This window comes from Bos grunniens, chromosome 10, assembly GCF_055505025.1.
Source record: "Bos grunniens cultivar Pamir isolate PY7600 chromosome 10, Bosgru_T2T1.0, whole genome shotgun sequence".
NCBI lineage: Eukaryota > Metazoa > Chordata > Mammalia > Artiodactyla > Bovidae > Bos > Bos grunniens.
The window spans coordinates 21,617,753-21,645,104 of record NC_141174.1 but is presented as its reverse complement, the minus strand read 5'-3'; the positions used below and the strand labels follow the sequence as shown (position 1 = coordinate 21,645,104).

Below are 27,352 nucleotides of genomic sequence, written 5' to 3'. Positions count from 1 at the left end.
ATGATGAGATGTACATGGTGAGAGAGAGACGTTATAGAGCATAGTGGTTTGGAGCAGTGGATCTCACACTTGAGCTGCGTGTTGGATTCATTTGGAGGGCTTGTTAAACACAGTTTGCTAGGATACATGCCAGGGGATCTGGAATCTGGGATGAGGCCTGAGAATTTGATTTATAATAAATTCCATATGCTGCTGATGTTACTCATCTTGGGACTATACTTTGAGAATCATTGGGTTAGAATGTGGTTTCTAGTGTCAGATGAATCCAAGTACATTCTGGTGCTTCTAAGAGGTAGTTGGGTAACTGTGGGCAAATCGCTAGTCTGCTCCGAGTCTCAGTTTCTTCATCTGTAAAACGGGGATAATGGGTCTTTCTCACAGGGTGGCCACAGTGGTTCAGTGAGGTAATGAGGATGACCTTGTAGTGTCACTCTAGGATGACCTAGGTGAGGGCTCCCTCTCTGTGAGTCATCATCTTCCTCCTCTTCCTTTGCATCATCAATGAACTTTGGCACTGGGAGGAGCCCGGAAAATTGCCTACTTGGATACATGAAAAAAATCCAAGACCTCGATAAGTTAAGTCATCTTCTGTAGATCAGACACCTAGCTTGTGATAGAGATGTAATTAAAATTCTTGGCTCTTAATTTAGTATTCTTAATGGAGCTTAATTTGGCACATCTAAAGAGAGATATGACATATGTGAGCAGAAAAGTCCATTAAAGGTGGAAGAAGAAGTGTGTCTACTGTGATGTTGAGTAATACATCATGTCAGTATCTAAAATATGAGATGTTTAGGGAGAGGTATGAGCTTGCCTTGTGGCTCAGACTGTAAAGAATCTGCCTGCAATGCAGGAGAGCTGGATTCGATCCCTGGCTCAGAAAGATCCCCTGGAGAAGGACATGACAGCCCACTCCAATATTCTTACCTGGGGAATTCCATGGACAGAGGAGCCTGGTGGGCTACAGTCCATGGGGTCGCAAAGAGTCAGACATGACTGAGCGCTACTACTACCACTAGGGAAAGGTATTGTGAAATTTACTTACTGAGGCAGTGAAATGAGATGTAAATAGCATGGTGAGATATACATCCCATTACAGAAATGTGTGATAGAGGCTGTATTATGGGAAGATAATTCCTTGAGGAGAAGGGTGAAGGGATAGTTCAATGTCAGCAGCAAAGCCATGTGATACACCAGGGCAGGGAGGGGAAGTGGAGACAGAACTCACTATGGGAACCTGCGCCGCCCACAACCCCCCCCCCCCCCGGCCCCCCGCCAGCTTTCCTATGAACTAGCTGTGTGTCCTTGAGCAGGTAGCTTTCCCTCTCTGGGCCTCCTTGGCATTCTCACCTGTGAGTGCCTACTATATGTCATGCACTTTGCCAAGTCTGTTATCTCATGAAATCATTCCAGCAACTCTGTATGCTATGCTAGAAATCTGCCTGACTCTCTACATCTATTCTTCCCCTTCTCCACTTTGCCTGCTCTGCCATGGAGGGCTGGCTTGTGTGAATTGCATCAGTGGAATTCTAGTGCTGTCTGGATAAACCAGGAGTCCAGCAGGAGGTGGGAGGGTGGGAAGGGAGGAAGGAAGGGTATTTATTCCCCTGGCTCTTTTCTTGGGTTTGCCTTGTACTGGTTGGATTTCAACTGAAATTGCTGCATGATGGTGTGGTCACTCACCTAGAGCCAGACATCCTGGAGTGCAAAGTCAAGTGGGCCTTGGAAGCATTACAATGAACAAAGCGAGTGGAGGTGATGGAATTCCAGCTGACCTATTTCAAATCCTAAAAGATGATGCTGTTAAAGTGCTGCACTCAATATGTCAGCAAATTTGGAAAACTCAGCAGTGGCCACAGGACTGGATAAGGCTAGTTTTCATTCCAGCTCTAAAGGCAATGCCAAAGAATGTTCAAATTACCATAAAGTTGCACTCATCTCACATGCCAGCAAGATTATGCTCAAAATCCTTTAAGCTAGGCTTCAGCAGTACATGAACTGAGAACTTCCAGATGTTCAAGCTGGATTTAGAAAAGGCAGAAGAACCAGAAAATCAAATTGCCAACATATGCCGGATCACAGAAAAAGAAGTGGAATTCCCAAAATCATCTATTTCTGCTTCACTGATTGTGCAAAAGCCTTTGTGTGGATCACAACAAACTGTGGAATATTCTTAATGAGATGGGAATACCAGACCACATTACCTGCCTCCTGAGAAACCTGTAGGCAGGTCAAGAAGGAACAGTTAGAACTGGACATGGAACAACAGACTGGTTCCAAATGGGAAAAGGAGTATGTCAAGGCCGTATATTGTCACCCTGCTTATTTAACTTGTATGCAGAGTACATCATGAGAAATGCCCGGCTGGATAAACACAAGCTAGAATCAAGATTGCTGGGAGAAAGAGCAACAACCTCAGATATGCAGATGATACCACTTTAATGGCAGAAAGTGAAGAGCATCTAAAGAGCCTCTTGATGAAGATGAAAGAAGAGAGTGAAAAAGATGGCTTAAAACTCAACATTCAAAAAACAATCATGGCATCCGGTCCTATCACTTCATGGCAAATAGATGGGGGAAAATGTTGAAACAGTGTCAGATTTCACTTTCTTGGGCTCCAAAATTACTGCAGATGGTGACTGCAGCCACAAAATTAAAAGATGTTTGTTCCTTGGAAGAATAGCTAAGACAAAGCTAGACAGTGTATTAAAAAAGCAGAGACATCACTTTGCCGACAAAGGTCAGTATAGTCAAAGGTGTGGTCTTTCCAGTAGTCACATATAGATATGAGAGCTGGACTGTAAAAAAGGCTGAGCACCGAGAATTGATGCTTTTGAACTGTAGTGCTGGAGAAGACTCTTGAGAGTGCATTGGACAGCAAGGTGATCAAACCAGTCAATCCTAAAGAAAATCAACCCTGAATATTCATTGGAAGGATTGGTGCTGAAGTTGAAGCTCTAATACTTTGGCCACCTGATGCAAAGAGCTTTTCCTGATTAGAAAAGACCCTGATGCTGGGAAAGACAGGGCAGGAGGAGAATGGGGCAACAGAGGATGAGATGGTTGGATGGCATCACTACCTCAGTGGACATGAGTTTGAGCCAGCTCTGGGAGATAGTGAAGGAAGGGAAGCCTGATGTGCTGCAGTTCATGGGGTTGCAAAGATTCAGACACAGTGACTGAACAACAACAGAAACAACACTTATGGATATGATTCTCTCCTTCTCAGTTCCAAAAACCTCTCCCTTGCTATTTGAGCCAAGAAGTGGCAACAGTCCCACTGCTGCCAGCCCTGGATTTTCAATACTGTCCACACTTTTGGATTATCCCAATTTGAAAATGCCAATTTTTTCTACTGGGATTCTGACTGACACAGGACAGATGCTGGAAGTGGTTCCAGGAAACAGACTCATAAAATGGAATTTTGGGCCTGGGTTGGTCATGTATTTGAGGAGTCCAAAGATAACTTCCTGGATAAGGATAAATGGGACAAGGCAGTTCATGGTAGATGGTAGGATTGTAATTACCCAATTTATCAGAAGGTAAAGCAAGGTGTTTGGAGATCAACATGTTGTAGCACTTAGAACAGTAATAAAAATGGTGGGGCCCCCCAGTTCTTTTTATGGCCTTAAAGATCATACATAAGGAAAAAGACAAATGAAAATTATGAATATTCCCATACTGCTGCTACTACTGCTAAGTCGCTTCAGTCATGTCCGACTCTGTGCGACCCCATAGACGGCAGCCCACCAGGCTCCCCCGTCCCTGGGATTCTCCAGGCAAGAACACTGGAGTGGGTTGCCATTTCCTTCTCCAATGCATGAAAGTGAAAAGGGAAAGTGAAGTCGCTCAGTTGTGTCTGACTCTTAGCGACCCCATGGACTGCAGCCCACCAGGCTCCTCCATCCATAGGACCCTCCAGGCAAGAGTACTGGAGTGGGGTGCCATTGCCTTCTCCCATAAGCAACTGGAAATCCTCCCAGAAAACTTTAAAGGAATACTTCCTCATCTGTAGGCACTGGGAGGATAGGAATATGGACCAAGTCCAAGTTACAGCATCAGTTAAATACACAACACCAACCCACTCCAGTATTCTTGCCTAGAAAATCCCATGGACAGAGGAGTCGGGCAGGCTACAGTCCATAGTATTGCAAAGAGCTGGAAATGACTGAGCATGCATATTATGTATCTTAAGGACACAGGTAGGGAAGGAGTGAAACCAAGCAACATGAGACTTTAACTGTGTAGAACTGAGCACTTATCCAAAAAACTATAAAAATCAGACTTACAAAGCAGCTGTTTAATTATGAAAATTGAAGAGATAATTATGGAACCCAAGCCAGTCAAGTCAAGCAGGCACCAGTAAGCTGTAAAAACAGGTGGCTTAGATGCTTATGCGCTTCCCTGGTGGCTCAGAGGGTAAAGAATCTGCCTGCAATGCAGGAGACCCAGGTTCAACCCCTGGGTTGGGAAGATCCCCAGGAGAAGGAAATGGCAACCCACTCCAGTATTCTTGCCTGGAGAATTCCCATGGACAGAGGAGCCTGGCGGGCTACAGTCCACGGGGTCGCAAAGAGTCGGACACAGCTGAGCAACTTCACTCACTTAGATGCCTATAGCAACGGTACCTACAGCTTTGCTGCCTCTTTTTCAGCTAAACTGTGGCTTCACAGATAATTTCCTGTGGCCAGTTAATAAATAAGGGGAAAGCATGAACCTAATTCTCGGGTGGATCCACAGTGTACCAGAACCAGCCAACAGTGGAAAGCACCCTGCTCTAGCCCCACTGAGATGGCCCTCAGAGACCACAGTGGTGGAAATTCTCTCGGGGCCAAACTTCAGGCAGATCATCTGATTGCCCATTTTAGCCTGAATTATGAATCTACACTGATTCACGCGCTGTGCTGTGCTTAGTTGCTGTCGTGTCTGACTCTTTGTGACCCGGTGAACTATAGCCCATCAGTCTCCTCTCATGCGGATTCTCCAGGCAAGAATCCTAGAGTGGGTTGCCATGCCCTCCTCCAGGGGATTGTCCCAACTCAGGGACTGAACTCAGGTCTCCTGCATTGCAGATGGACTCTTTACCATCTGAGCCACCAGGGAAGCCCACACTGATTCATACACAGTGAAAAAAGGTGACTTGCTCCCTGAAGCTTTGAAAGGAAGGCAATTGGTGACATGGAAGTTTGAAGATGTGTATATGTGGACCTCTGGAATGCTGCCCAAAGTGTGAAGATATTAGTGCCTTCATTGTAGTAGAAGTTCTCAGTCATCAGATGGACAGGATGACTCATGCTATAGATCTTAGCTGGCCCCTTTCTCCAGTTGTTCTGGTGGCTTGTTCAATGGATTCATCCATGAAATTGCCCTGGCAACAGGGATGGAAGGTATGCTTGAGCTTAGTAATTGGATCCGCTCACTGAGGCTCATTTGGCTCTTGCCACTGATAAGTGGACAACCTGCTAATTGCAGAGGTAATTGATAAGCCCTTGATATGATATGCCCTTGATATGTTCCAGGAAGATCAGCTAGTTATCTGGGTGATTACACTGAATCATTCTCATCATGGAAGAGGTAGCAGTTAGTCTTGGCAAGGTGCTGAACACAATTTCTGGGTGTGGATTTGCCCATAGTGTCTGCTAACATCATTTATGGACTCAGATTGCCTTATCCATTGCCACATATCTTTTATAACACAGTCTTTAATCAGAGGCACTAACTTAGCACATTTCCTATCACTCAAATATGGTTGACTTGAGGATAATAGTGAAATGACCTGTTGCAGACTCACTTACAGCACCAACTGGGAGGTAATACCTTGTGAGGTTGTGATGCTATCCTACTGAATGCAGTGTATGCTTTAAATTGATTCTCTGGTGGCTCAACGGTAAAGAATTTGCCAGCCAGTACAGGAGAGGCAGGAGAAATGGGTTTGATCCCTGGGTTGGGAAGATCCCCTGGAGATGGAAATGGCAACCCACTCCATTCTTGCCTGGAAAATCCCATGGACAGAGGAGCCTGGTGGGCTACAGTCCTCCATAGGGTCACAGAGAGTCGGACACAACTTATTGACTAAGTAACAACAGCAAAAACATGCTTTAAATTAGGAACCAGTATAGTGTTGACTTCTTCCAGATAGGATGCATAGGTCTGAGGACTAAAGAGTGGAGGTGGGGTGCTCCCTCTCATCATTATGCCTAATAATGTCCTTGAAGAATTTTACTTTCTGCCCCTATAACCTTGGCCTCAGTAGGTCTGGCGGTCCTAAAGCCTAAGGGAGAAATGCCTCTACCAGGGAACACAGTTTCAGATTATTTATATCAAGAAGGCAAATAAGATCACTGAACTGGGTAGGGTGATTATCCCAGTTATTTAGGGGTACCTAAAGAGAGTAACAAGGACTATTTTGGAACCTTGGGATTCATTGTGGGTGCCTTTTCATACTCCCTTTCCTGAGAATACCAATCAATGAAAAACTAGAGCAAAACACCAAGATTTCAAATTTTCTGGGATGAAGGTTTGAGTTATCACACCAGGTAAAGGACCTCATCCAACTGAAATACTGGCTGAGAGTAATGGGATTTGGAACGGTTGGGGAAAGATGACAGCATGAAATGGTTGAAGATGCATGTGCCGAGACTACCATTTACTAGTAGTAGCAATAATGCATAAGTCTTACTCTGTAAGACAGAATATTTTAGGATGACCCACCATCCCCATTTCCCAGGACTGAAGTGTTTCCTAAAACATGGGAACTTCAGTGCTAAAACCAGGAAAGTCCAGGAAAAACCAAAACGTCATCCCATTTACGCTCATTTCTTTTAATCAGCTCTATGAAAGTAAACAAAGCATGTCTTACACACCTAACAGGTGTGAATGAAGATAATAAGCAGTGACTTTGAAATCTGGTGGGCCGACATAGTTAAGTCCAGCTTGTTTACTTGCCGGATGGCCTTGGCCAGACTACACGGCTTCTCCCGAAGCTTCACCTCCTTTGGTGAGTCCGCAGGTATTTCTCTACACCATGACCCACTTTAGTACTAGCAAGGAAGACTCCATATGGGCTGCTGGCCCTTTCTGTGTCACTGTTTCTTTGATGCCAAACATATCTGCCCCACTTCTCCAGAGTCCAAGGGGCTTGCCTGACCTGGGGATTCTGGTGCCCCTTGGCTGTCCCTTTAAATCTTAACCTCTGTGCCCCATGCAGGCCAAGAAGCCAGAGACCTGCTCCTGCTACAGAAGCAAGACTATGAAGGGCTTTTCTCCACCTCCAGGGAACCTGCCTGGACCAACATAAAGAGGGATGGCATGTTGTATGAGGTGGCCCGAGGTCATCCATCTACCCCCTGGAACACTGCCAGGCTCCTGGAACATGTCAGACCCCAATGGCACCAGTTGTAAGGATTTTACCACAAAGCATTATTGTGAGGTGAAAGGAATATTTCTAGGGTATGTGCTAGGTACAGGGCACTATGGTAATTGCCTTGAAAAACGGTTCATTTAATCTTGCAACAACTGTATGTCTGGGTCGGAGAAAATGAAGTTCAGGGAGGTTAAAGTCACTTGTTTAAATATCCCCACAAAAGGTAAAAATGATACAACTGGGATCCAAACCCTATAGAATACTGGAGGGCAGCACCGATATGTAGAAGGTCAAACAGCAAAACCCAAACCTTGACCCCACAGTGGGTGTCACACGCACAAGTGGCTCCGGGGACCAGGAGGTCCTGTGAATGAGAGTGGAAGGCTGGATAGGGACTCTGGGGAACTGAGAACTGAAACCCTGTCAACACGGGGTGGCCACTGATCAGCTCCACTGGAGTATTGCCATGAAGGGATGCTCACCCAGTGTGGCCAGAGAAGTTAAAATCCATATTTTTACACAAAATGCTTGTTTAAAGACACTGAAAACTATTCTGCTTAAAAAATACATTGATTATGATGTATGGCAGAAGCCAACACAATATTATAATTATCCTTCAATTAAAAATAAATTAAAAACAAAAACATCAATCTTGTTAGCCCAATCCATCATTTCCTGGTAACCATCAAAGAAAAAAAAAACAAAACATGGATCAAATTCATCACTCTGCTGCCCACCAGGTTTAACTCCTGCCCTGCACAGTCGTGGAAAGAGAAACGGATTGACCAAGGAGTCTGCCAGAGGCCGTGATCAGAGCAGAAGAGTGAATTACCTCACAATGCGGAAGCAATGTCACTCATGATCTGACCTTGTGATAAAGGTCATTGGTGGGGGGCCACAGAGTGACAACCAGCTCCTACTGTGTTTCACCTGATGGAGAAGTTGGGACCAACCTGAGATACAGCAGAAAGGTTAGAAATTAGATTAGAAATCAGAATCCGAGGATTGTGAGGCATCAAAGTAGTTTACCTTGGGTCACCTCCATTCCAGATTCTTAAGAAAGAATGATGAATTCCCTCCACATTTATGAGTAAAGGTTAATCCTATTTCTTATAAAGACAGTTTGATTCCCCTGTTCTTTTCTGAACATGTTGTGAATATCATATGGCATGCCTTCTAAGAGCAGTTTTCTAGGAACCCTTTCCTAAGATGTCTTTTGAACCACCCCCTCCTTGGGACCAGGGAATATACCATCATGAATTGTGAATAATTAGACTCATCAACCCAAATCACCTTATCACAGTGAAATTTCCCTTTTTGGAAATTTTCAACAGTTTGACTCTTACTGGGTCCACTCAGCTGCCCCTAGAGGAGGTCCCTGCTCAGTTAAGGATGGGGACAAAAGGAGGAGAAGGGGACTGAATGAGGTCAAGAGGGCTGGCTTCTCAGCTCTTCCTCCTGGACCCTGGCTGCCTCCCAGGGTCCCTCACTGGAAGAATGGCCTTCTGAGGGGCTCGTTCTTTGTTCTGGTGTGTATCATGGAAGGCTATGACATTCTGATTTAGAATTAGAAGACTTGTGTTTGTGACCTGCCTCTTACTATCTGTGTGCTCCTGGGCAATTGTTTAACCTCTAGGAACCTCACTGATAAAATGAAAATGATATCTACTTCTGTGGTTCTTAACCAACTCAAAACATGAAAGGTTTATAAACCACAAAGCTCCAACATGGACATAGGTCAGATTGCTTTTGGCCATTGCTACTAAAAATACCTATCTTTAATCACCAAGGGGTTGTGGCAGAGGTAACCATTCATAAAAAAATCATGTCTTGTAGGATAGAATGGTCATTGGGAAGTGGTAGCCCAGCCAGAATTGTACTTCCTATCTCCTTTGCATTTGACTGTGTTGAAGTGAGTAACCTTTACGAAAGGAATATGAGCAAAAGTGATGAGTAGCACTTCAGAGCCAAGGCATGAGAAATGTGCCTTCTCTAATTTCTTTCCCACCTACGACCCGAGGAAGAGGACTCCAAAGCCTCTGAGATTGGCAGCATCGAAAAATGGGAGAAAACTGAGTTCCCGAATCCTTGCCTGGCAGAAAGCCACCTACTGACTGAGAACATTCTCGTTGGATTATTATGTGAGTGAGAAATGCTAAAACGTTTTGTTAAGCCCCGACATCCTGGGGTTTCTTTATTACAGCAGCTAAGATTGCTCTAAGTAATAAATGAATCAAGGGGATGGGAATGCTATAGCTCCGCCAGGAAAAAGTGCTGAGGATGCCATGTGCATCACGGCTGGCTGTGTCTTTTCCACACTAGCACACAGGCCAATGAAGCCAAGGGATTGCAAAAGGACATCTGCTATGGTCCATCAGATGAGGTCGGTGGACAGTTTAATTACACACACACACAGAGATACATCATAGATATATACGTATGTATATTCTAGAATCCCAGTGTTAAAGCTGAAAGTATTGAGCTTCAGAGGGCATATATTGAAACTTTTTTGTAGCTCAGGAAATGGAGGAAGGTGGACTGGCCCAAGTGCATAGAGCTACTTAGTGGTGGCATCTTAACTAGTACCAAGTCCTGAGACCTGGTTGAACCAGGTCTCTGTGGTTCAACCCAGCTTCTCTCTTGACAAAGTCTAACATCTGGATAACCCAGAAATGACTCACGAAAGGGGAGAGATGGAGACAAATGGATTTTATGATTCTGCATCTACCGTTTCATTGGCTAACAGGCATTTTTCACTGTCAATTTTGTGGCTGGCAAAAAACATGACCGAGCCTTGCAGCCAAACCCTTTTCCTGGACTGCTTTTTGTGTGTTCTTGTGTGTCCTTTTAAATGCTGTCCTCTAGCCATAACAACTATTGCTAATCCATGACTCTGCCAGGCCCTGATTCACCCCATGACTTCAAGCATGCTGTTTCTTCTCAAATGTTCTTCATCACCAACCCCCTCACCAAGATAAGTCACTATTTATTCTTCTTCCAAGATGTTACCCACCTATTCCATTTCCTGGGAAGTCTCCTCCAATTCCTGCAGGCTGAAACAGTGTTTCTTTCCATCGTGTCCCGTGGTGCTCTGTCTGTGCCACCTTTTGGCTACTCACGGCGCAGAACTGCACTTCTTATTCCCACCTTGATGGCTCACGTGCATCAAAGCCTTCTTCCCGTCCCTTAACTTTTGGAAAGGGTGACAGTACATACAAGGTGGTGGCCACCCTCGTCTCCTTCCCTGAGCTGTTCAGACCAGGAGTGGACACCCGACACCAAGTAACCAGGCCACAGGCACTCCTGCCATCTCGACGGGACTCTGCCTCTGGGGGATGGCCCCTTTTGATGAAAAATTGGCCCCGTTTCCTCCATTGAGAATGTGCATTCAGACTTTCAAAGAGATGTTCCAGGTTGCTGTAGGGAACAGAGTTGTGAGGTCATGGCAGTGCGTCAGGGCCATGCCAGACCATGTACAAGACGAGCAAAGCAAGAGCACGTCGGGAGAGGGAGGAGGTGGATAGGCCTGCGAGGGAGAAGGAGCAAGGATGGGGGACATGCCGTGATTTGGGGGACACGGAACGTGCCCTCAGTTCCTGAGGGCTTTCAGGTCCCTGTGGCCAGCCGTGTTCCTGCCTTGGGTTCCCAAGAGGCCCCCACCAGGGCTTCAAAGTAGAGCCCCTCTTCATTTCTTGAATGACTTTAATGGGTTTCTGCTTCTTGTAACCCAAAGAGCCTCGGTTAAAGAAGCTCTACCTCCCACCCTGGACCATGAGTTTCCTGAGGTCAGAAACTCTATCTTCCTCTTCACTGCAGCACCAGAACCTATCTCAAGGCACACATGGTATTCAAAATCATTTGTTGAAAGAGTCATGAATACATGAATGAATGGATGTGCCCATTGGTAATAAACACAGGATGCTGTTTGTCTAGCTGGAGTCCCTGACCCAGCAGGCCTTTCTGATACCAAGAGCTCTTTCCCCTTTAATCATCACGGCTCTACCTCTCATGTCCGCCAGCCTCTTAAAATCCAGATTTTGACAGGTGGCATTTCCCTGAAGCATTTTTTTTTGCTTTAAAAATCCTAGGCTTGGCACACTGGCATCTGAAGAGATGACAGATACAAACAGGAGATACAAATAGGAGACGACACTTTCACCTCAACCACTACAGCCCCAGAAGGAACCCAAGGTGGCCCCCTGGACCTTTTCCTGAAGCAACATGGGGAGAAGCAAGCTGTCTTCAGAGAGATATAAGTATAGCTTTTATTTTTTTTTTTTAAACCAACCCAACATTTCCACTGGCAACTGTCAACATAGCTTATGACATGAACACAGTTTCTTTTTCAGTTATTTGTTTTCTTAAAAAATGTGTTTAAAATTAAACAGGTGTTTTTCATTTCTTCTTTTCCCTTAAAAAATGTATTTATGTCAATGCAGAAAGCCTAAAGATCTGTGGGCAGTCTTTCGGTGATGATGTGTGTGTGTGTGTGTTTTAAAGCCAGGTCCTTTCAAAATTTGTTGGGAAAAGGTCTGTAGGGCATGGCAATCTCTCTATAAACCCAGGCTCCATGGAATTATGGCAGCTAAGATTCCTCCTACTGGGGCAAGAAATAGCCCACAGGCTGGAAAAAGAGCTTCAAGAGGTTTAAAACCAAGCAGGAATGTGGGAGAGATGAGGAATTCTAATCCCTGTCCTGTGAAAATGCTTTCAAACATGACCCAAGTCCAGGAGACATGAAGTCCCTCATTTTCTTATAAACTTCTAAGTTTTTGCAGGAAGTCAAGAAATACAGTCAAAGCTCTTAGTCTGGTGCATTAGGAAGTGAGGGAGTGGTGAAGCTGACATCTCTCAGAATCAGACATTTTCAATATAATCTTTTCCCGACAGATCCCACTAGGTGGACATCGCTTCTCTCCTGCCTCAGATACAAAGCCAGAGATGTTCTAGAAGGCATATAGCCCTTCTGCTTTCCTAGCTGCCCTCTGTCATCATATTCTATTTCTATTTTCGTCCCCTATCTACCGCTCGGTGGGTCTTCCTGCAGAGGGATAAACATCCAGACACTGATACAACGAGACAGACAGAATCTGAAAGGCTCGGGCAGGGAAGAGAACAAGGACGTCTTGTTGTAAGCTGGATCTTGACAGAAGCTTGAGATAAAGCTGTTCCTGCTCCAGCCACAGTCCCCATTCTTACTGCCCTCGCGGGTGCGTGAACTTAACCACCACCCGGACACCACAGTCCATTCAAGAATGCAGAGGATAAAAGGAGAAAGGGAACAGGAACTCGATGGAGCAGGAGACAGCTGTTACCCAGGGGAGAGTGGGGGAAAGGGTGTTTCTGAAAGTTCAGGCCTCTGCCCATCGACTCAGACCTTGAGCTCCTTCGCAGCACCGTCATCACTAACCTCAGAAAAGACAAGGTGGACAAACGATGAGCAAAACCTGGTGGGAAAACGAAAGCAACCATGATACTGACGACAATGAAAAGAGACCCCCGAGCCAGCCACGGGGACAGGACTCATTTCCACGCCTCACGGGCGGAGTGAGAGGATGGTGATGTGTCAAACTGGACAGACAGGAGAAACCCTGTCCCCCCCGAGGAAAGTTAGAAAGCAAAGGAACAGTCAGAAGAAATGTGGAAGAGAAGGTGGCGAGAGGGTCTGACTTTGCTATGGGTCAGGGACACGGCGGGGAGATGGGCTGGAGGTGGATCTGTTGCTGTCATTGGTGTGGATTGAATTAAATATTTTGCCAAGTGGGTGTTTCCTCTGTTCCACTGGACGGACGGACTCTGCCCTTTCAGTTCACTCCCGGGGCCCAGTCCAGTGATGCTCCAGCGGCTCGGGTCCTGAGGCTGCCTCTCTGGGGTGTGGCTCGTCCCCCAGAGGTCACAGGTGGGGACGCACCCTTCTCTGGGGAGAAGTTGCAGGCCTGCCCAGCCGGAGGCCTCGTTCTGTGACTCAGAACCCCTTGATGTAGCAGTAGGCCTCCAGCGTGGCAAAGAGTATGTAGAGAAGCCACAGGCTCACAAAGAGCCAAGTCGTGGCCAGCTTGCAGCCACGAGGGCCGCCCAGCTCCCCGCCCAGGTGGGGCCGCCGGCGGTACAAGAGCACGCTGATGCACACAAACGCAAAGATGGTGAAGAGGGTGACGGAGAAGGCCAGCGTGCCGGCCGACACGTGGAACTCCTGTCCCTGCAGGGCCCAGTAGATGGCGGCCACGGACCAGGCCAGGCCAATGCCCAGGAAGACGTTGACGGCGTTGCTGCCCGTGACGTTGCCGATGGAGGCGTCTGCGTACACGTCCTGGATGGCAGCCGCTTTGCTGGCAAACGTATCTGGAAAGAGGCAGAGACAGTGAGAGCCGGTGGGGAGGCTGAGATGCGGAGGGCCTTCCATGGAGAGAGGCCGAAAGGCAGCCGGGGCCAGCAGGCTGAGCCTTGGGAGTGGAGGCAGGGGCCTGGGGGCTACTCCCTGCTCCACTGTTAATAAGCTGTGTGGCCTTGGGCTGGTCACCTTACTTCTCTGGGCTTCCTGTTCCTAATCTGCCTGAGCCTGAAAGGTTCCCAAGGGTCCTTCTGGTCCTGATATTTACTGAGTGGCTTTTATTGTTCCCTTCTGACTACTTCTTCTGTAAGGGGGGGTTTGCTTTCCCATAATATCTCCCAGGGAACTCTGACATCCAGGGAAGCTGCTTAGAATAAGTGCCTGATTGCCCCTGTCACGTGCGACATTTACTTTCAAAACAGACTGTGATTGAGCCTGTGGGCTTAGCATTGTGCTAAGGGGTGGATTTATGGGGACAGAGGACACATGGAGAGATGCAGGGACTAATGATGGGGATATCCATGGGCTCAAGAATGACAGGGCTCAGGATTCGCAATCAGCACGCAGAGCACAGGGCCTTGAAGGCTACTGGACTTTAGATGTTGGTATGGATTGTAGGCACTGGAAGGATGGCCAGCCACCCTTTTATTTGGCAAGTTAGGAAAAATAAGGGTCAAGGAATCTACTCAAGGTAAGTTAGCAAGAGATTTGACCTGAAAACCTTCATCTGAGAGCCCTTTCCATAGCTTCACCCAACATCCAAACAGCTTCAGCCAAAGCCACAAATCAGCTGAGTGGACCACAGCATCGCCTTAAAGCCCCTAATGCTGCCAGCTGTTCTCTGCACCCACTTCGAGGTCTTGGACAAGCCCCAAGCTCTCCCTTGCCCAGCCTGCCTCCTTGTTGCCAATATTGTCCCCGAGAAAACCTCTTGCCTTTTCTTGCCTGTGACCTTGCTTCTTCTTTTTTTAACTTCTGATCCTCTGCAACTTCTTCCCACATCTGTTCCTTTTACCCATATCTGCCCCTTCCCCTCTGATAGTTCCTCGAGGCCCCAGAGAACAGAGGTAAATCATAGGGTATCTTTCCCACAAAGCCTTCCCTCAATTATCCATTTAATTTCTTACCACTCCATGCATTCCCATGATAGCCAAACCTTTTGCATCATTAATGTACAAATAATTCCACTGGTCTGTGCTGGGGTCTGGGGAAGTGGCTTCTCCAGAGTGTGATGCAGACTCAGTTACTCTCCAGAAGTATATGCTTTCTTGGCACAAGAAAGGTTTCCAGCCAGCAGAGTCCTGTCTGATGAGATTTGGCCCAGCCTTTCCATAGGAAGGGGCTGTCTCTGTCTTCCTACCACAATTGGAAGGCCACCTCCTTGGTAGGAATTTGGGGTTCAGACACCCTGGAGACCCCATCTGAACTAAGTAAGGAACCTGAGCTAATGTAGCTAACCCTCTCTACCTGCTTACCCCTGCTTGCCTTCCCAGCCCAGCTGAGGTCCCCCTGTTCCATGCTTGCTCAGCGCCTGTACTTTTTCATCATCAAACTTATTGAGATGATTTGATCATCGTTGAATGTGGTCTCCTTCACTAGATTATAAACTTCATGTAGAGAGCGAAGTGTGTCTGTCTTGTTTCCCATTACAGTCCCGGCAACCAGCACAAAACTGGATCAGGCTCAGCAAACATTTGAATGTCTAACGAATGAATAAAGGCATATCTGTTCCTGTTCATCTCTAGGTGTTTATGAGATAAAAAAAATATGATTCATCATATGAAGGACAAGAGCCTGTGAAGCTTCCTTCACCTGTCCTGCTGGGAGACACTTGGTATTTACAGGTGTCCTAAGCAGAGGCGGCTTGTGGGCCTTTCTTCTGCACTTCTCCAAGCAGGCTCATCTGCAGCCAGAGGGAAATGGCCTATTCGTCTGATGCGGAGGTTAAGAAAATGGGTCACTGACTTCAGCAAGTGATTTAACCTCTCTGGGCCTCAGTTTCCTCATCTGTCAAGTGGGGATAATAACTCTCCTTATTGAATAAGGTTTGGGTGAGGGTTACAGGGCTAAAACAGGAAAGCTGCTTAGCATATATACCACCTGACACATCAGAAGTGCTCAAGGAATGTTAACGATCATTCTTAATGGTAGCAGGGGTCCCTTGGGTTGACCTTCATGCATCTTAGAGGCAGAGGCTCTGTTAAGCTCAGATCTGAGATGGTAGGGAAGATAATGAGGCAAATTGGAGGGCTCATTTGATCCAGGTAACATTCCCTTTGCTAATCGAAGACCCCCTCACTCTCACCTGGCACCGAGGTGCCAAATGCCACAAAAATAACAGCCGTGACCGAGTCCTTGAGACCAATGGTGCAGCCGAAGTGGGAGGCCAGGTCCCCGATGATAGCGGTGAGCATGCCGATGATGAGAATGGAGACAACGAAGCAGGCCCAGCCGTGGCAGTACTCTGTGGGGGGCACACAGGCAAACAGCACCTTCCAGAAGACCGTGAGGAAGTGCATGACGTAGTCAAAGCAGGAAGGCAGCCTCTCCTCGCCTGACTCATCCTCATCCTCGTCCCCTGCTGAAGGCAAGAAAAGCGGGCGGCGGGGTCAGATCCTCATTCATGAGAAAGTCAAGTCCAACCCACCTCAGGAGCATCACTGGCCGCACAGAGATGCCAGCTGTGTCCTGGGCAGCTGGTGCAGGCACTCGAAACAGGAGGGAAAGAGAAAACGCATGGGGATGCCCCACTAGTCAATTTGAATGCAGGGAGAGTGAGAGAGTGGGAGAGAGGGAACAGAGGAGCAAGAAAGAAGAGAAAGAGATGGAATGTGGGAATGTGAAAAGGACAGGGCAGTGGCGGGGAGAGGAGGGAAGATGGAGAAGGCATGGGGTTGCTTAGGTGAAGAAAAGCGGAAGCTGTGAGCCCACTCTTCACTGGACACCCGCGGGGCTCCTAATTTTCCTGACATGACTGCTGCAATAACCATGTGGTTCTGGTCATTATCCATCCACAGTGAGACACCTGTCATTCCAGATCATGTGGGCATCCCGGGGAGTCAGTTGTTGTTCAGCCACTAACTCAAGTCCAACCGCTGTCCTTCACTATCTCCTGGAGTTTGCTCAAATTCATGTCCATTGAGTTGGTGATGCCATCCAACCATCTCATCCTCGGTCACCCACTTCTTCTGCCTTCAATCTTTTCCAGCTGATAGGTCTTTTCCAATGATTCTGCTCTTCGCATCATGTGGCCAAGTATTGGAGTTTCAGCTTTGGTATCAGTCCTTCCGATGAATATTCAGGGTTTATTTCCTTTAAGACTGACTGGTTGGATCTCCTTGCAGTCCAAGGGACTCTCAAGAGTCTTCTCCAACACCACAGTTCAAAAGCATCAACTTTTTAGCGCTCAGTCTTCTTTATGGCCCAACACTCACAACCATATTTGACTACTTAGAAAAACCAAAACTTGGACTATACAGACCTTTGTTAACAAAGCAGTGTCTCTGCTTTTTAATATGCTTTCTAGGTTGGTCATAGCTTTCCTTCCAAGAAGCAAGCGTCTTTTAGTTTCATGGCTGCAGTTGCCATCTGCAATGATTTTGGAGACCAAGGGAAAAAAATCTGTCACTGTTTCCACTTTTTCCCCATCTATTTGCCATGAAGTGATGGGACCAGATGCCATGATCTTCGTTTTCTGAATGTTGAGTTTTAAGCCAGTTTTTTCATACTCCTCTTTCACCTTCATCAAGAGGCTCTTTAGTTCCTCTTCACTTTCTGCCATAAGGGTGGTGTCATCTGCATATCTGAGGTTATTGATATTTCTCCCGGCAATCTTGATTCCAGCTTGTGCTTCATCCAGCATTTTGCATGATGTACTCTGCATATAAATTAAATAAGCAGGGTGACAATATACAGCCTTGACGTATTCCTTTCCCAATTTTGAACCAGTCCTTGGTTCCATGTCCGGTTCTAACCGCTGCTTCTTGCCTTGCGTACGGGTTTGTCATTCTCCAAATATGCTGTGGGACGGAGCTGGGTGTTCCTGGTCTGTCCTTACCAGGAAACTCGGGCAGAGTTGCCCGTTCAGCAGTCCAGGAGGAGAGGATGTGCTGCAGCTCAGTCAAGGGCAAGCTCTGTCATATTTCAACATGACCTGTAGAAGCAGGATTCGGGGCACTTGGGCTCCAATTGCATCTTTGCCACGAAGAGACTCTGGAACCTGGCATCAATCCCTTTTTGTTTCTGAACCCTGGTTCCCTCATTTGAAAAAGGAAGGCATTCGATTATGTGGCTGATAATCTACTCATTGTCTCTTTAGGGGCAAAGTAAGGTCATAAGAGGGGGAGTCTGGAAGCAGGCGATAGAAAAAGTGGGGCAGTGAACACAGCAGCAGTGGCCCTCTCTTCCTGTCTGTACTTTGGCTGTGGTGCTGGGACCTCAGGGATGTGACCCGGTGGGTTGCTATGACAACAAAGCTTCATGAAAAGAGACAAGGCCCGGAGTGCTGGGCAGCACAGAAGGCCTCTGTGGCGCTGAGAGGCACTACTGCTGGGAGTGATGAGACCCCTCCCTTCCCATGCCAAGCTGCATGTAGGCCCTGGGATGCTGGCTGTGCTATGGGTGCCCACTGAGGAAACCTGTCACTAAGTGCCAAGGAGAAATCTGGAATCATCCAGAGCAGAGGTCTGTCAGTCAATGCAGAGTTTTTACAAACCTCAGACCCGCACATCTAAATCAGAATAGTCTCCCATTTTACAGAAAAGGAGGACTGCCTTAACAAGACGATGGAATGATGAAAGCCAGGATTTCCTAAGTTTCTATTTAGTACCAGGCTCTGTAGCTTTCTACTGTCTTCGCTGAGAAAGTAAGGTAGCAATAGTTCCTTTTTTGGGTGACAAAACTGAGACACAGGGAGGATAGCTTGTCTGAGTTCACATAGCATGCACGTGTGCACAGTCGTGTCCAGCTCTTTGCAACCCCATGGACTGTAGCCCACCAGGCTCCTCTGTCCATGAGATTTTTCATGCAGGAATACTGGAGTGGGTTGCCATTTCCTTCTCCAGGGGATCTTCCTAACCCAGGGATTGAACACGCGTCTCTGGCGTCTCCTGCATGGGCAGGTAGATTATTTACCACTAGCGCCACCTGGGAAGCTCTTCACACAGCAGAACCAGGGTCTGAAAGCAGAGATAGCCATGCTTTTTTAGTTACCCCCACGTTTGTCTTCCAAAGTGACCCAGTGAAAAGACAAACATCCAGGGTAAGAGCTGGGAAGGCTGGCCACTGAGGCCCTTCCTGAGATGGGTGAGCTGTTGACATGTCTGTGTTCCTGCTTCTCTGGAGCTTCCTGCTCCTCCCAGCAAAGCCTGTGTCCATCTCGAGACCCTCTTACCTGCACTGACAGTGATGGCCTCCATGAACTGGTCCCTCCAGGAATGGGTCCCCACGACCAAGGCCAGGTTTGTCTTCCTAATCAGCTTGTCCACGGTAGTCTGTCAGGGAGATTAAAACTTGGAACCGTGAGGTCAGAATGCTCAGAACCGGCACTTTGTGGGGGTGAAAGATACTCTGCGCTCCGGGGGGCTCCACGTGGGTTCTGAAAGTTATGCATGAAATGGCCTCAGGGGGCATCCTCTGGCATAGTCCTTCTACTGTCCTCTTCTTTGGTTGTGACTGCTGACATTGGATATTTAAAGCAATACAATAGAGAATAACACTAATGCTGTCAGTAAACCTAGACCTGGGGTAGTGAATTTCAGTACATTTGTTTTAAAAATATAATTAAATAGTGATGATACTTTTAGGGGTATTATAGCTCATTTGTTCCATAGGCCTTGTAATATCTCCTCACTGTTCCTAAGTTACAAATGACCAGCACTGTTCCATGTTACAAATGGGAAAACTGAGACTGGGGTGGGTAAGTGATTTGTGCAGTTTCAACTTTATGTATTCAGTGGTGACGTTAGAACAAAACTGCTGGTCTTCTACCTCCCACCTCATTATTCTGTTATTCAGTTACATCTCACGTATGGCCTGACCTTGAACTCATAGGACTCCTCGATGATGACCTCTAGTTTGGGGTGTTCACCCAATATTGGCTTTCCCATTTCTGCTATCCTCTTGGCTTCTTCTTCTTCCACAGTCAGCTTCCTGTCTGTCACCTCTGCAACAAAACAAAACCAGACGAGCTTTAGCACATTTGCCATTCCCTGGAAGTCTAAATAAAGCTCAGAGTATTAGGCATTGGCAATGGGCATACAGGAAACAGCTCTTGAGGACGGGGATTTTGTGTACTTGTTAGTGCCTCTTTCTATAAGCTGCTAAACAGACCATGAAGGGGTTCCTTGCATGTTCTGAGTTTAACATTCCTCTTTACATTTTATACCTGGCTTGGGTGTTGAGGGGAACCTGACCCAAAGACCTTCTGAGAAGCAGCACCAAGGGAAGCCCCAAAACATTTGATGAGATATTGAAGAGCTGGGAACAAAAGCCAAATCTCTTGACCTTTAACAGTTTTGAACTGTTGGGCATGACTGGCATGGCTACTTCATATAAAGGTTCCTGGGGGTCAGAAGCACATTTCAACCAAAGGGAATGTCCACTGGCTCACATTAACATCTGTCTCCAACATTCTTAGGACTGTAACTTCTGTAAGGGACAAAAAAGGATGTTTCCAGGAATATCTACATTTCATACTAGTGAATATTAGCCTCACAATGAGAAACTTGGATGACTTCCCCCAAAATGTCATGATTTCTAAATGAAAGAGCCCTAGAATTTCTAAGGAACCAGGCACATTTCTTCTGAAATACAATACTTGTTTAAAAACACACAAAAAGAAAGTTCTTCCTTTCTTTCTTTCTGAGGCATTCCCGGTCGCCCCTCAGTATCTTGACTCATTTACAATCCCTTCTCAGGTTGAACAGTTATAAATTTTTTCCACTTCAGCTGGTGAGTCCATTTTAAGACCACTTCACCATGAAGACGTGTTTTCTGGATTAAAGTGAAACAGAGATTGAATCTTTTTATTCCCCTTTGATTAGAAAATTGCTCTTGGCAGTCTGTTTCTTTCAGAGCTCGTTTAAACATCTTTCCATCCGAGTCCACATTCTTACATGCAATTAATTCTTTTATTTGGCTCTTTAATTGCTTTTATTCCACACAGTGAATCTCCCAGGGGAGTTTTCTAGTCCTTGAGTAATCTCAAGGACAAAATGGGTCAGAGGACAAGAAGGTCTTCTTTTCTTTCTATCTTGGGAATTGGTGAAGCATGGTGAGGGGTGAGACGTGAGCTCTCGAGGTTGTAAGGAAAATAATTTACTGGAAAGATCGTAAACCAGAGGGTCTGTTTTATATAAGAATTTTTAAAGCTGTTTTGAATGAAGACTGGTAAGAGAGTGTGCAGTGGATTCCTGGGCTGGCTGCTGTATTCAGTGCTTCTGGCTCCAAAGGCAGAAGGCGATCCCCAGATGTGGGGAGCTGTCCGTGGTGCTGTCCTCCCGCTAGTGTTGGTGACCACTTTTGGAAACAGTTACTTCTCATGGATCAACGTCCTCCTGTACATTTCTAAGCATATACCCTCTTGCAGCCTGACTTCATTTAGTCCATATGAGCCTCTTATTAGGTAATTCTGAAAATAACTCTGGCTATGCAGTCAGTGATCCTAGAAGCCAGACTGCAAGCCACTCTGAATAAAAGCCTTTGTAAAAACATATATATGTAGATTCTTTACAAAAAAAGGGGGGGGGGGCATTCTTTTCCTCTACTTGTGGTCTTTGGGACCATATTACAATGCATATCCTAGTAGAGACAGTTTTATTCCACTCCTCCCTCCCCATTTCCCCCATGTCATACTTTACATGTGCCACAAGAACTTTATCCCAATATAATGAGCTCTCCAGTGACTTATAAATGTACCTGTCTAACCCCTTGTCTACCTATCAATCTAGCACTGTATCCATCTGGCAGGATATTGATCTAGCTACTGACCTGTCCAACCCTGTGGTGACAGTCAGTTTTTCCATCTAGCTCTCTGCAGAAATCACTTTGACAAATAACCAATCCTCTATCTTTGGATCTCCCACAGCCCCACAGAGGTACTTGCTCTCTCTCTCTCTCTCTCTCTCTCTCTCTCTCTCTATATATATATATATATATATATATATATATATATCTGTTAATGATTTATTCACATGCTTTTAAATAAATTCTGATTTAGTATCTTGGTTTGGTAGTAATTCCTGCCTTACTTCTGTAATGATCATTTCTTTACATTCAAATTAATTTTTTGAGAGGGTGAGAAGTCTCAAGCCTTAAAGATCATAATTATTCTGATCACTTGTTTATGTAACCTCTCAATTTTGAGTGTAGAAAATAAATGACAGGTGACCTTGATATTCAGACTGACTAAACAAACACTTAGATCTAGGAAAAGGAGGAGGAAGGGGGAGAAGAGAGAATGAACCTATTAATAGGATGGAAGATTAAACAAATATTGGAAGAGAGAAGAGCTTGCCAGGCCAGACTGGAACAGATTGCCATGAATGTCCTACAGACATTCTCAGAAAGAAATGGGGCAGTGTAGTCAGTGCCCTAACTCCCAGGTCCCTGAGCTTGAAGGTATAGCTCAGATTGAACACATTTTCTCTCCATTTATCATGAGGCATTGTGAATCACATTTGCTTGGCCACCTGGAAAAATCCAAACAAGGAGTTGAGATTTCCAGTGAATTTAAAGTCTAACCAAGGGCTCCTAAATTGAAGGTTTACAGATTGAAAGATCTAGGAAATGACACCTTTTCCTCCCTATTTTAGCTTCTACTGGTATCTGTGCCAGTGTGTTAAAAGTATAATGAAGCTTAAATTAAATCACAATCTCTGTTTTGAGCATATGTATGTGTGGCTGGTAGTGGGTAGAGGCAAGAGTTGGAACAAAAAAGCCTGAATGCCTTCTCAGGCGAGAAGATGAGCTAAGTGGAGAAGGAACACCCAATGCTTTGACATTAAAACCTGGGAGAAGAGTGGAATATATGGGGTTGGAGGTAGTCATTATCTTATTGATATAAGAGGAAGCAATAAACTAAGGAAGCTGAAGTAGTTTTTTCCAGAAAGGGAAAATGTAGGGGGTTATCTACTTTTTTTTTTTTTTTTTGGTTTATGACTCCAAGGAGGTCAGTGTCCTTACTATGTAACCTGCCCTTTTCTCAAACTCAGTGTACAGCCTATGGTGACTATCAATGAATTCTGAAAGATGTTTTGCATCTCAAATGACCTTACATACGTATAAATGACCTTTTATATGTTCAAAGAACTGATGAAATGTAAAATGTTATTTTAACATATATTGAGACACCTTGTATAGCTCACTTTGTCTGCACCAAGAGTTACAGAATTGCCCATATGCCGGCAATGCCTTCCTAACGGCTCACAAAGTTGGATATTGTCTGTGATTTGATTACACGGACGCAAGCATATTTGGTACATTTTTATGACAGGCTCTAGATTCTGTGTGAGAATATCCCCAATATAAATTCTCCCAAATTTCTATATCCAATCAAATAATTGCCCCCTCACCCCATAATATTCTAATTATTCTTGTCGTTCATGGCACATGTGATTTCAAAGATCAATGACAAATGAGCCAAAGTTCTAGAAATTTAGGTTTCTGCTGTGATGAGATGGAAGATCTTCAGGATCAATAAGATTCCAGATTCCTTAAAAACTACTTTTCATGTTCTCACAGCAGCACCTGATTATTTCTCCCCGGACCCCATCCAGATCAAAGTATTTTCTTTCTTATTCCATCATGATCCTATTAGGAGAGTCAGCTCTGACTCTCATCCTCTCTTGTCCCACAACATGAGACGATAGAGGAATTCAGACTCAGGAGAAGTGTATGACCTCCCCCCATTTCTTCAGTAAGTTTCAGTTCTCTTCCTGGTCTCAGAGAGGACCAACTATGCCTTTACCCACATCCACTGAAATAGTGCTCAAGGAATTGTCTACCTCCTCACAATCACTTGCAGTAGGGAAATAAATCTCCTGGTCCTTAAGAGAACTTAAGCCCACAGCTCCTAGTAAATAAAGCAAAGGATATTGGTCTTAAAGTAAATAATGGCACTGGCAAGAAGCAGAAAAAGGGATGGGGGGAAGACACCTCTTACCTGTCGATAACAGGAGCGCTGTTTGCAAATGGGTACCAGACAAAGGGAAGAAAGAAAAGGAAAGAGCATTAAGGTCCCATCTCAAAAGTATCCCCAGGTTTTGTGGCTGCAGTAGCACAAGGAAAGCAGTGAGCTTAGTAGGTGAGAGCACTGTGGCCACATGCAAAAGGCAGCAATCGGAGCATGCGCAGCAGCCGCAGCAAGAGGTGTGAACTACTGGAGAGACCACTGAGTACCAGGGCCTTGCAGCTGCAAGTTTTCCCCACAACTTCTCTGCAACCCTGAGGGCTATGGATAGAGGAATGAGGATGGGGGGAACTAAGTAGGTGAAGCAGAGACCGAGTTGGCCATTCGTGATCTTCTAAAGGATCAGGTTATCACAGCCATTCTGTAAAGGAGTGAGAATCCAGTAATCTTCAAACTGTATAGGTTGCAACCCTACCAGAGCTTTGAGTATCCCTAAAAGAATAACCTCGTGAAAAGATAAATCCTGCAAAATGTTTTCCTTGAACAGTGTATCATTTTATAGAGAAAGGCTGGAGGTTGGAGGCCATGGCCTCCTCCCATTTTGCATCGTCTCTACCTACTGTGCAAAGTCACTGTGAAGCCAACTGCAAAGTCATTGCAATGAGTAGATGTTCAGTAGAGGTTTGCCATTTGCCACCTATTTTGGCAATTGTATTGTTCACAGATCCTGTGGGGTTGCATCACTGAATAGTGTTTTGTTTCAGAAAGGACAGGCTAAGTCAGAGTCTAGATATTCTGGACCAGACAGACTGTCGTACTGAAAGCTACTGACAGATGGGAGAAGACAAATGCAAGGTCCTTAAATGGTCTGGTAAGCTGAGTTAAAGATATACCCAGCACAGGTCTTTCCTAGCCCCTGAGTTTTCACTTATGCTAAACTCTCCTAGATTTCGAGATAAAATAAATTCTTGTAACATACCATTTTCACTTTGATGGTGTCTTAGTACAGCACCTCCCTCCCTGGCTCTTGTTAAATAAAAGCCTGAGAATATCCTGCTACATACTCCTGGTGCAGCTGGCAACTGATGGGGATTGATGAAGAATGAGTGAGGCAGGGGGTAGGGGAAGGCGTCTGTAAATTGTTTCTTCTAAAAATCTCTAAGAACACAACTCAGGTCTGTAATTCCAAATTCACAGCCACTGAAAACACATATGGATACAGAATCTTTATGGTACATAATCAGGGAGAATAGCAGTTGACTTTTTCTGGTTTCTCCCACATGGAATTCTAAGGGGCAATGGATCAAAGGATCTTTGTACTACACTGAGATGAGAGATAGACAGATAGCAAGACAGCATGCTCATTCTACTCCTTCTATGGATTTTCACAGAAGAGCCTCTCCTGGCCCCCAAGTTCCAGTGGAGAGTAGAAAAAAAAGAAAAGAAGAGTAGAGACCCAAACAAATCAGTGTACCCAGGTAGGCCAGACAAAGGGCAGCTCTTCCAGAAAAGTCCCTGCTGCTCTGGTTTTCACTGAGACACCCCTCCCAACACCAGGATCAACTCTAGCACAATGAGAGGACTTCCAGTCAGCTGCACTGCACTGTTTCCTGGTCGTGTCTATATGACCCTTAGACTTTCCGCTTAACAGTTATGGATGGATCAGTGAGATCCAGGTAGACACACTGAGTGACAGGATGCCTCCTGCTCTGGCTGATGAGAGAAGCTGGAGCTGAACTTTTCCCTGCGTTGATCCCCCAGGGTCAGGTGATTGCTCAGATACCCCAGGGACAGGCAGGAAAACAGCACAACTCTGAGCATTTGGAAGTATCTGAGCAACTTGTTAGGGGGAGCCCATAGTGAGTGAAGTGAAGTCGCTCAGTCGTGTCTGACTCTTTGCAACCCCGTGGACTGTAGCCTACCAGGCTTCTCCATCCATGGGATTTTCCAGGCAAGAATACTGGAGTGGGTTACCATTTCCTTCTCCAGGGGATCTTCCCGACCCAGGGATCGAACCTGGGTCTCCTGCATTGGAGGCAGACACTTTAACTTCTGAGCCGAAGAAGGCACAAACAGGCTTCCAATGTCCAGGCCCAGGCCCAGGCCTGACAGCCTTGATCATACTGCTCAGAGTTGCTCTCAGTTGTCTACTGCCAAACTCTAATGCTTCCTCTATTCCTGGGCAACTGTGTTTCCTGTTCGTCCCCTCTTATTCCCTCCCTTAGTTTGTCCGGAGGATTTAATCTCCCCTCTGAAATCTGTTTTGTTTGCCAAGAATATGATCTCTTACTTCAAATACAGCATTTCACTTTCTTTGTAATGCAATCGTCACTTTGACCATGCACCCACTATGCTATGCTCTTTGGAATGCCTAAGCCTCTCACATGCAGCAGTGATAATGAAAAGCAATGTCCACTGCATTGTTTCTCACTAGGAGAACAGCAGGACATTCTGGATATCAGGATGGGATTTCATTTGGTTCTGAGTCTAGACAATTGAGTTTTATGACCTCTCACCTTGTGGTCTAATGCCAAAATATGGGACGATCTGAAGAAACTGAAAATAAACCCTATAGATAATAGAAACTGACAGAAAATGGACACCTTTCCTATTGGCAACTTCCATCTTGGTCACTGGGAAAAGATCTAGGGGCATATCACACTGGTAGCTCGATGAAATCCTCCTCTTCTCTTCTACTGCCTCCCCCAGGATTGGACTCCACCAGGGCTCTGCTGACATCTCCTTGGACAGCGAATCTATTGCAGTGAAAAGGGGTCCTCAAATGAAGAGTAGCCTGAGGCATTTATGTTTGGTCAAGTCTCTTGAAGATCACAAGATTTATCTTAGGTCACTCTCTGTCCTGCTGTTGAATGGTCTTTATTGGGGAGGCAGAAAAGAAAAGCCTCTTCACTGGTAGAATAAAGTCATGGATGGACTTGCGACTCACTCTTCTTGTCTGGAGAAGATTGCCTTCTTTCTAACCTCCCTGTGTGATCCTTTGTCCAGCTTTCATTTGCACATAAGTAGCTAGGGACTGTGGACATTGATGAGGCTAGTTGATAATGGCCTTAGGTGTCAGCTGCGTCCAACCAATCATGAAGATGTGCAGTAAAGGCAGACGGGAGATGGGAATGAGGTTGGGCAGACTTTGAGACAATTTCTGAGACTAGTCCAGGTGGCAGGAACACAATCTGGGAAGCAACGGAAATTACTCTTTTCTTGCAGCACTCTTTGGAAATCAGGCTCATGGCAACATATTAGGTGGCCAAGAAGAGAATGAATAATGGAAAGCAGACAGGGCTTCTGCTTCTCCAACACCAGATGTGACCAAACCAGTGTGGGCACAGAAACAGTCAGATTTGCAGAGAGAGTCAGAAGACAAGGGGAACTGAGCAATCATTCATGTCTCAGAAGACCTGGGCACAAGCCTTTGGGAAGGTAGTGGCTGAATATCGGATCTGTCTTCACATTGTTGTTTGTCATGTGAAGTAGTGGCAGAAGCATCATCTTTTTTTGACAAACAAGTAGA

The 27,352-nt window shown here is 45.8% G+C and overlaps 1 protein-coding gene across 9 annotated transcripts in view; it reads right to left on the bottom strand.

The window, feature by feature from the left end:
• Positions 1-11,604: 11,604 nt before the first annotated feature.
• SLC8A3 (solute carrier family 8 member A3) overlaps positions 11,605-27,352 on the bottom strand; it is a 168,107-nt gene continuing 152,359 nt past the window's right edge. For 5 of the 9 annotated variants that reach the window (XR_015134093.1, XM_086320004.1, XM_086320002.1 and 2 more), the window contains 5 exons: positions 23,857-23,874; positions 19,733-19,857; positions 19,087-19,186; positions 16,000-16,275; positions 11,605-13,705 (listed from right to left, as the gene is read on the bottom strand). Coding sequence is in view for 6 of the 9 variants with exons in the window: in XM_086320004.1 (XP_086176130.1) it covers positions 13,329-13,705; positions 16,000-16,275; positions 19,087-19,186; positions 19,733-19,857; positions 23,857-23,874 (896 nt within the window). In the remaining 3 variants the exon portion in view is untranslated. The remainder of the gene's footprint in view (positions 13,706-15,999; positions 16,276-19,086; positions 19,187-19,732; positions 19,858-23,856; positions 23,875-27,352) is intronic. The other 4 variants (XR_015134092.1, XR_015134094.1, XM_086320006.1 and 1 more) reach the window with 1 other exon arrangement.